A 10,774-nucleotide genomic window follows, 5' to 3' on the forward strand; every position below is an offset into this window, starting at 1 on the left:
ATTCATCACAACGTTCTAATTTATAATACACTGTGACGCTGTTGAAGCTGTGAGTCATGTGGCAAGGAAGAAATTATGGGCTCTGAAGCACAATGGTGGTTAACATCACTGTTGTATTCAGTCAGGACACACACCTGACTTTGCAATACTGTAATATTTTAATATTAACCAAGTAGATTTTATTTACTTGGGGTTTCCAAAATCAGACAGAGTCTAATCTAGGTTTTTTTTTGTTTGTTTGTTTTTGTTGTTTTTTTTTTTTTTTTTAAAGAAAAACATAACAACACAACACAAAACAAAAACACAACAACTTTATTTGTGATATGTTTGTCTTCAACACAATACATGTACCTGGAAATAAAATCACTGAGAGCATGGACATGGTTATTATCATATATTCAGACAAGTGATCTAATTTCTGTGGTTTCACGTGATACAAGGTGATATAACGTGTTGAAGAAAGTTCTTACTTTAAAATTTTTGACAAGTTAAACAAACTGAAAAATGCTTAGTATAAAATGGAACTATCCTTTAAAGAAAAAAAAAAACAAACCTGCAGCTGTTTTTTTCTGCTGTAAAACAGACTGCAGAAAATAATAATAATAATAATATTTAAGTGAATATGCACTACAGAAAGCATCCGTTTCATAGCTTCTTCTTTTTCTGCTTGGTGTCTGAAAAATGACAACACAGGAAGGGTAAAATAATCATCCATGTTATAAACACTACTAAAGCCAGTGGTCACATATGGCATATTACCAGTGTAGATGGATTTAATGAAAACTGAGATCAGCTCATACGTCTGTCATCAACAAAATCTACAAAATATTTTCCTCAGAAAATGAAATGTAATTATGTAAGTGCTTATGTCTAATAGAGTTCTAACAGCTTCAAATGATAAAAGTAGTCCTTGTTTAATGAATTTTGTCAGCTAATGTTAACTGATGACTATGACTATTACCTCAAAGAGAACAGGTTGCTTTATAGGCCATAATCAAGCACACATGCCTAGATTAACAGCTCCAAAGTACTGCGTACTTCTATAAGTCACCCTGTAATGTAAAACCAAGTGTGATTTGTCACCTTTCTTCGACCTCCATTGCAGTAAGTGTGGAATTTTTCAAGCTTCATAGGAGTATTAAAATGGACAATGATAGCATGCATTTTAAAGAATAATTCTCAGTACTTGCCAAATCATGCTCTCGGAGGTATCTGCAAGTGTGGGAGGGATGAGTGCTTTCAAGGGGGCCTGTGTTTCATGGTCATCTCAGGCAGGGGGCTGCAAAGTTCATTAAATGATCTTATCTTGCTACTGCTTCTGTTCAAAATAACCTTGATATGATGAAGGATTTATGTTACCCCCACTTCAAATAAAAAGTACCAAGGGATGCATTTCATTACTGTTGTGTGACACTGGAGAAGACAGGGCTGCTGGCAATATTTTTCATTTGTTTGTGTCACAAAGAGGATTTATTTGCAAGAAGAGCCTGACTTCCAAGGTAAGTAAATACTTTTTGAATGGAAAGTTTTCATAATAATGTGAAGAAACGCATTTTTTCTCTAATTCTTTAATTCTCACATAAGTATATTTTAGGGAAGATGACAGTGTGAGGAAAATGTCCTGGAAGAATGCCTACTTTAACAGTATTCTAAGCAAGCTGCTGAGTAGCATTGATAGGGAAAAAAATAATTATAATGATATTAAAAAAAAATTGCTATTTCCTTGCCACATACATGGGTAAAACAGAGATGTATTATATGTGAACATATGTATTTTGTTAACTGATGTACTTAAACAATAGCCAAGGATGCATACACACTACGCTTGCGTAGGTTTCTTAACAGTCATCTGCTACAGAGAGGCTTTTTAATTTAGCAGTAGACACCTTCAGACAAATCTGGACATGCTTCTCTTGCATGTTTTGTTACAACTGAATGACCTAGCAAAGAATACAAGACCCAGGCAAGATGTACCTAATTGTTCGATCTCCTGTACTGAAAAATCAAACAAAAAAGCAAAACATTTCCAAGATCCCTGCTTTAATAAATATTATGTTGTATACCTAATGCTACATACTTAATCCTACAAATTCAGAAATTCATAAAATTAAGTTTCAAATATATCTGGCAGAGGGGAAAATCTTATGTTCAGAAAAAATACTTGATCATGCAAGCAAATTACTTCTGCTTTAAATATGACTTAGTTGTTGAAATCTAAAAGCCATTCAGAGACAAATCTATGGAAAGTTCATGAAAGGCATAAGGATATTCTGTACTGCATGATGCTTATGAATGCCTTTTCACTCAACACTTGCATTTGTGCAACTGTCACCACAGTTGTTTGTATCACAGTGACAGGTTGTGTAGAAACCTGGACAGGCAGCACAGAGAGCCAATAAAAGGAAGCATAGGAAGATGATGAGCAGAGGTTTGCTACAAAGATGCTCCAGGGAAAGTTTGGTGAGATCAGCATTAGTAGTTGCAACCTCAGAAAGAAGTGCATAGTGGATAGAAATTTTCAAGACAGAACAACAGAGTTGATTAAATCAGCTTGAAAGTTGTTCAGAAGCAGGGGTTTGATCCAGCCAGGTTAGACTGGGATTTGAGAACAAGAGGGCTAGCACAATGAGTTATTGGGACAGGAGGAAGAAGCTCAACAGATCTGAAGGCAGAGAATGAAAAAGTAAAGGTGCCCCTCAGGGAGGCACTCAACTATGGGCTGAAGGATAAGTTAACGAAAACAGCAGAGTGCATCTAGATAAGTGAATCCAAAATAAAATAAGATGAATCTAATGAAGCTAAATAAAAGCATAACAGCAGGAAAAAGGAAGGAAGGAAGGAAGGAAGGAAGGAAGGAAGGAAGGAAGGAAGGAAGGAAGGAAGGAAGGAAGGAAGGAAGGAAGGAAGGAAGGAAGGAAGGAAGGAAGGAAGGAAGGAAGGAAGGAAGGAAGGAAGGAAGGAAGGAAGGAAGGAAGGAAGGAAGGAAGGAAGGAAGGAAGGAAGGAAGGAAGGAAGGAAGGAAGGAAGGAAGGAAGGAAGGAAGGAAGGAAGGAAGGAGGGAAGGAAGGAGGGAAGGAAGGAGGGAAGGAAGGAGGGAAGGAAGGAGGGAAGGAAGGAGGGAAGGAAGGAGGGAAGGAAGGAGGGAAGGAAGGAAGGAGGGAAGGAAGGAAGGAAGGAAGGAGGGAGGGAAGGAAGGAAGAAGGGAGGGAAGGAAGGAAGGAGGGAGGGAAGGAAGGAGAGAAAGAGGAAAAAAAAAGTAAAAAAAAAAAAAAAGATACTAGTGGCTGAACGGATGACCTGGAGAGGGAAATAAAACTATTGAAGTGATTATTGAAGTGTTTTGCTCAAAAGGTTGTAAGAATGTTAACCTTCAGCTGGAGGACAGCTGAGCTCTCAGGTGCAGAAAACCAAGGCACAGAATCAGTTTCCTCCAGTTCAGTAATGTGTATGATCTCTAGGAAAGAGTGAAAGCAGGCAAAGAGAACTGAGATCCAACAGATGAAGAACAGATGTAAATACTTTCAATATGTGGTGTTCAAAGGCATTGATACTGCCATTATAGAAGTATGATATGAAAAGAGTCGATAAGCACTATGAACTGCATCATTTTCATTTTTTTTTTCTTTTCTTTTTGTAGAGGCTTTTTCTTAATGAGAAAAGGCTCACATTTTGTAGTAGTTCAATGCATTTTAAGAAAGCTGGTCTCTGAAACTGATAAACAAGGCCATATTCACCTACTTTCTACAGATAAGCAGTAACGAAGTCCAGTAATTGGGAACAAGGAGAATGGCTGAACATGAGACTGCTTTATGAGGTTTCCTTTCAAAGATTTTTACTTGCATATTCCAGAATTGTTTTGCTAGACGAATATCTGTAACTCATGAACTCAGGTAACTCTTATTAGTACTACTCAGTCACATGGTTGTAATTTTTATTCAGGTAAAATTCATATTTTATGCAAAACTCCAATAAATTTGATTGGAGGTTTTACACAGACAATGATCCCCTGACTGAGAACACTTTCTGCCACAAATTCAAACAACACATGAGAGATCCCTAAATATGTGTTAAAATATATGTATATTCTGGAAAATATTATAATAGCATATTTAAGCAAAACCACCTGGCAATTTGGAAGGCAGAATCTATTAACTCATTCTATATTTAATGAAGTTTTGAAACTAACAATATAATTTTCTGGTTGTAATGGGGGATAAGAGAGCTTGAGTGTTAGCCCATGGAGAGTCATCCTGAGACAGATATTTTTCTCATAGTGTAAGGTTCACTCCCAAATTTATCTCTGAGATGACATCAAATGAAGGGAGAAGTACAGAATCAACACAGATATATAATCACATTGAATAGAGTTGCTCTGTCTTAAAAATTACAAGAGTATTTGATAAGTGCGATGGGTTTTGCAAGTTAACATCTTAGTACATGAATATTTTCTCCATTCCCAAAAATAAAGACAAAAACTAAAGTCATTAACAGCAAAACACCAGAGTCAGTTTCCTTCATTGCTTGAGTCTTGATCTACCATGATCACTTGAGCATTTTTTAAAAATGAAAACAGTGAGAAATTCCCACTGGCAATTTTTCTACCTCCTGTAATTTTTGAGTACCATAAACTATATACTAACCATTATAGTAGAGAATACTAGGGAAATTCTTACATGGTAAACTGAAAAATCACAGACAGGTGGAGGTTAAAAATATCTGAAATTAGCAAGCAGGAATTCAAATCACTGCAAACAGTGCATTATTGAGTGTAGGAGGTAGAAAATGGAAGCTTAAATTGCCTACTGATATCCTAATACTACATAAAAAAAACCTGCATGAACCTAGCGCTGTGAAAACCCGTAACAGCAGCAATGTGTTTCTGCTGTGAAAGAAAGATGAGGGACCAATAACTTGTAATATAACCATTTCAAATTTATCCTTCACAGAAAATGAACAGTCAGTACATACGACATGAAGTGCGAGGATGTGAAACTAGCAACCTGAGAAACTTCTGGGAAAAGACAATTGAACAACAAACTCGATACATGCAAGTTGAAAAAGAACGTCAGCAAAAAAGTGCTCTGACAAAGTTAGTAGTTTGTATTTTGAGAGGTTATTTCAGTTTGTGTTGTTATTCTTTTTAAAAGAGAATTTATGCATATATTTATGTCACAGTGAAAGCTGAAAGTAATGTTTATTTTCTTAGATTTTTAGAAAATAATAAAGCCCCACAAATGGTCATGCTCGTGCTCGTTAATATCAGTGATAGCTTCACAGGATGAGAGAATAATTCACTTGTTCCAAAGCTGAATCCAAATTGTGGAAATTCCTGAAGTTATTAGGACAAACTCTTAGCAGTACAGATTTGTCTTGAATTTCTGGGTTCACATCAGAGCTAACACATACCTGTACTTGGTTCACCTTCTTTCTCTGTGGCTTTGTTTTCACAAGAATACAGGTTCAATTAATTCATGTGAGTTAATCTGAGCAGAATAAGTCCATAATAAAGCACATGGTCTAAATATTCTAACTGATCAAAGCAGCCATCATCTGTGGCTATATTTACCTCAGTAAGTCACATTTACTTTACTCAGTTAAATTATGAAGAAGTAGTCTGCTGCACTATCAATATTGTTCTACTTCACATGAAGTCTCTCCAGGACTTGAAGGCACATACACATTGTTTTCTTTTTTGAGGCAGTCTTTCTGTAGTGTCTAGACTCTACTGAAATAAAAACAAACTTCCAGTTATCACCTGACAGTTTTTATGTCTGTTATAGATCTTAAAGGAGTTTCAGTACTCGTAGTGCTTCCAAGCTAAATGGTGCACAGAAGCCTCTCTACACAGTACTTTTTCTAATGTAATTTCTGAGAAGGGGACTAGGGAAATGTTGGGTGTTGCTACCCAGCAGGTGGGAGCAAGCAATCTCCAGTGGAGGTGACAAGCCACTTCGGCATAAAGAGGCACTTCAGAGAGGATGAAAAAAGATAAACCACAATGATCAAGTGAGGTTGTAGTGGGATTTGAGATCTAATCCTGAATGTCCATCCAGCAACATACTCTAAATGGGCAGATTGCTTTGCACAATGACCAGCGAAAGTTCTGAAGAGAAAGATCTGTTCCCAGTAAAAATCTAGGGACAAGCTAACTAGTGTTTCTGTCTTTAGGCTGAGAAATGAATGGATGGAGAGGCTTGAAAAACGAATAAAGATGTTGAGAACCCAACCTGAAGATACATCTAGTTGAAGATCCCACAGTCACTGCATGTATGGGAAGAGAATAAAATTGTTTTGTGGAAGAGTATGACAGTGGGATGCAAAAACTTGAGTGAATTTTAATTTGTGGCTTAATTGAGCAATAAATACTTACCTGTCATTGTCAGAAGATTCACATGTAAATTGCTGCTGTTAATGTTATGTATCCATCCCCTCATTTGATAAACAGAGATTGAAATGCTCTGAAGTGTTCAAAACAAATAGTTCATTGATCTGTAGATGCTTGGAAAAAAAAAAAAAAAAAAAAAAAAAAAAAAAAAAAAAAAAAGCATTTTGCTACACTTTGCTCAGCAAATATATTTCCAGGATATGATAGTTTCCTCTCTGAAGAAAACTGATGGTAATTTAATGAAGTAGGCTCCCTCCCTCCACTCCCCCCACCCCCCCCAAGTGTTTAATGAATTGTTAAGTGATTATGTTTTTAGTTTTAGTTTTGCCTTGTTTTGTTTTTAAATACAGAAGAGCCCTACTTAGCCTAAGAAAGTTAGCACATGTACAAACATATTGTTACATTCTGGATCACAAATACTGCAATACTTGACAGCCATTATAGGTCCTATTTGGCATATTAAATATTTGTAAAGCCATTAATACATAGTGTGAGAAACAGGCTTTTTTGCTGGGAGATAAGAAGAAAACTGAGGAAAAGTTTGGCATTTACAATTTAGAAAACCTGATGTTTTTTTGTTTAATGAAAAACAAGAAGTTCAAATGCTATTTGTTCAGTCTTCATATACTACCTTTTAATTTCACTTCTATATGTCCCCAGGACAAATGAGACATATTACAAGAATTAAAACATTGAAACAATTACCAATCTAATAATTTTTTGGAAACCTGTGAAATCCATTAGACATGTATCATCTTGATGCCCTTGAAATATGTGTTTGGAAATCAAGACATCAGTAGGTATGTCATCACACTTGAGAGTAATTTGCTTGACAGATCTGAAAGCTGCTGAACACACAGTCTTCACCAGAATCTCTTTCTTAAGCAGTATTTAAGGCAACATCTACTGGGAACACACATTCTCATTTACTACAGAAGATAACAGTATAATTACAGTATAGCTGTGCTTTAATGAACAGCCTCTAAGCAGACACATAGTTTAATATTAAATTTTAGTAAAAGTTTTATTTAAAAATGTCAGTTCTCACACATCAGTTCTCCCATTATCTGTCCGTGCTTCATGGTTACTGAATTCCGTTATGCAGCAGAATTGCTTTTACACCAATTTGAATGAAATTAGAGCTTGAACTGAAGTCAGGGTAACATTTTCTGCCCCCTTAGTAATTGCGTATATGACGGCACAAAGTGCAAAACAGAGAAAATTACAGTTTAGGTAATTTACAAATGAAGACATCAGTACTGTAGTAAGCTTTCCTTTTCATCTCACATGTTCCTTCTTCTCATCTGGTAAGTCAAAATGAAGAAAATCCATGAGAAGCCAGGAAAAGAAATGCCAGGAAAAAATTATTTCAAAGTATGGTGTGCCCCACTCCCTGCCCAGCTGTCCTTCATTGTACATTTTGTAAGGAAGATGTGTAAGGAATACGTCTCTATCAAGACAGAATATAACAAAATCATCTCTGCTTCTTTTCCAGCCAAAGGTCAGGAGGAGTTTTAAGAATGTATTTCCAAAATTAAATCTCGTTTGTTCTAAGCTTTGCAATTTTATCTTTATTTCAGGTTCCACAGTACTAGACACAGAAATGAGCACCAGTGTTACATAAATATATATAAAAAGGTATATATATACATAAATATACATAAAAAGGTATAAAGAAACCTGACCACAGCACTAGAAAAGTCATCAGCTAAAAACTGATAAAGCCATCTGAGATTAGTAAAACCATTATGATGCTTAGATACTCTTCAGACTGTTCTTCACTGCTATGCAGTTTCACAGAAGTGCTGTATTTAGTTAATCATGTTAAACATAATATTTCAAATATTCATAACACAGGTACTTGAAGAAATACTTCATTTCTCTTGATTTTTTCCTACCCATATTTTCACCTTGTTTTTGAATATAATAGCTAGAGATTTTGAGTTACGGCCATCTGGTTTTAAAAAAAAACGTAATTGAAATGTTGTTAGGTAGCTGCTTATCATCCTAGCTTTCATTACTTAACCCTTCCTTTGGCTCATCCTGACACTGAATAGCAAGAACATACATGCAACTTTCTCATTCTAAATATATGGTACCTTACTGTTGGAAAAAAACCTTTAAACTCTTACAATAATCAAATGTTTTCATCCTTTGAAACAAACTCTTAATAATCTGAATCTAAGTCTTTTTAAATACTATTTATGGAAATTATTCTGCATGTCAGCGCAAAACTGACAGGTAGCCCATTTTAGCTGCATTAATAGCCATTCTAGTGTACGGATAAGAAGTGAGAACTGTGAAGTATTACTTCATACATCATATTACATCATATCTGTGATCCTCTGCCCCTCTCCACATCAGGAAAGAAAACAAACAAATCCACCAAGCAGTCTAATAACAACATGTCAGCATTCACTGCAGAAAATAGATCTGGTTTTGAACTGTAAAATTTGGTACACAATTTTCAGGTACTAACCCTGAGTGCTTTAAAATACACTTACTACCTGTAAACCAGGGAGCAGTCATCAAATGTCTAAATAGTTCTTTTTACTCAGGGATGAGAGCTCAATACCAAATTCTATCCCAGAACAAATTTTTATGGACAAGTAATAAAGCTCTTTGAAACTAGGGGGATTATAATGGAAATACTGACACAGCCTTATCTATAAGCAGGAGAGAATAGTACCAGTATAATTACTCAGTGTAACCTATAATCTTCATGGCACTGAAAGTCAAAAGGAAAATGAGAGACTTTGCATAATGCTGAAAATCTATCAGGGCTTTGATGTTGCTTTAATCCTACACTACCTGATAGCTCATTTAATGTCCAAGGGAATGAATGAAACTTAACATGTCATTTAAGATTACTGTAATTTAGAAAGACTATAGCAGAAACCAAACCAAACAACAACAACAAAGAAGAAAAAGAAATTGATTTTATTTACTCAAATTAAACACTGTTTTCAGAATATTTAAGTAAGGTTCTATGATTCAGGTCATGTTTTTAAGGAAGGTATGAAAAATTATAAAGTGGTCCACTGAAAAAGAAAAGCAAACAAAAATAAGAACATACACTTTTTGTTTTCAGATTATTAGCAGACAGCATTACGCTGAAGGCTAAAAGATGATAGCCTTTTTCCCCACAGAGAACAGCCTCAGAGCTGAGGATCATTTGTGTGAAAAACCATGGTAGTGGGATAGTGCTTTAAGTTATGGTTGAAAGGGAGCAGGGGTGAAAATGGGGTTACAAGATAGAAGCCTGTATGTAGTATGCCAGTGCTTGTGGAGAGGGATGTGCCCACAGTCTTGTGTCTTGGTGAAGGAGAAGGACAACACACCCTTCTGCAAGAAAGTCACAAGGGTTGGTGTGAGACTGGCTACTCTGAAAACACCTGAGTGTGGTCATGAAGGTATAAGGGCTTCTCCCACTTAAAAAGAGGTCCAACATAGATGCACTTACACTAATGCACACACCATGGGTAACAAACTGAAGGAGCTGGAGGCCATTGTGTGGTCAGAAAACTATGATATAGTCACTATCATGGAAACACAGTGGGATGACTCACACAGATGGAATGCTATGAGTGATGGCTATCAACTTTTCAAAAGAGATAGGTAAGACAAGAAAGAAGGTGTTGTGGCCCTCTATGTTAAGAAAGAATATAAAGGTCTGGAAATTAATGCTGGTAGGGTTATGAGCTTAGGGTCAGAATCAAATGGGAAGGCCAATTGTCATGGTTTTGCAATTTTGTGATTTTGTTATCAGTATTCCACATCATGTAGAGCATGGATAATTTTGACGAATGTGCTGCTCACAGAAGAAGACTGCATGTCCCAGAGAACATCACCGTCAGTCATAAGACAAGGACTCTATATAATCTCACTTTGGTGCTGGACTCGTTCTCTTGAATCCTGCCTGCTAGGGATGGAGCGTTGGGGAGCATTCCAGCCGTTTCGCCTAGAGTTACTCCGTATTCCAGCTGGGGCAGCTGGTAGAGGAGCAGCGCAGCCCCTAGCAGACAACACCGGTATCGGCTCTCCCAGTGGGTCTGTTCCATATCTGGAAGGGGTCAGTGCGCTTCCGGGCTGAGTGGGGCCTGCCACTATGGCTGCGGGGCAGGAGTCCGTGCTGCCCCCTGGTCTGGCCCTCTGGAGGCCCGGCCGTCTGGCACAAGGAGCGGAGCACCACGCGGCCCTGAACCCTGTTGCTGCCCAAATAAGGAACACTGATGTAAAGGTGTGCCATGTAGATGCTCATGTGCCTAGAAGCAAGGCTACTGAAGAACAGCAAAATAGCCATCAGGTCGATCGGGCTGCCAAAATTGAGGTGGTTCAAATAGACTTGGACTGGCAGAACAAGGGTGAATTATTCCTAGCTCGGTGGGC

General features: G+C 37.0%; 1 protein-coding gene across 1 annotated transcript; it reads left to right on the forward strand.

The window, feature by feature from the left end:
• The first annotated feature begins 4,949 nt into the window (after positions 1-4,949).
• On the forward strand, positions 4,950-6,247 carry LOC140264667 (protein FAM240B-like). Its single transcript, XM_072360600.1, has 2 exons — positions 4,950-5,089; positions 6,169-6,247. Exons 1-2 carry the CDS (start codon positions 4,950-4,952, stop codon positions 6,245-6,247), a joined length of 219 nt encoding a protein of 72 aa, XP_072216701.1.
• Positions 6,248-10,774: the final 4,527 nt, after the last annotated feature.

Source organism: Excalfactoria chinensis, chromosome Z (assembly GCF_039878825.1).
Source record: "Excalfactoria chinensis isolate bCotChi1 chromosome Z, bCotChi1.hap2, whole genome shotgun sequence".
NCBI classification, from domain to species: Eukaryota; Metazoa; Chordata; class Aves; order Galliformes; family Phasianidae; genus Excalfactoria; species Excalfactoria chinensis.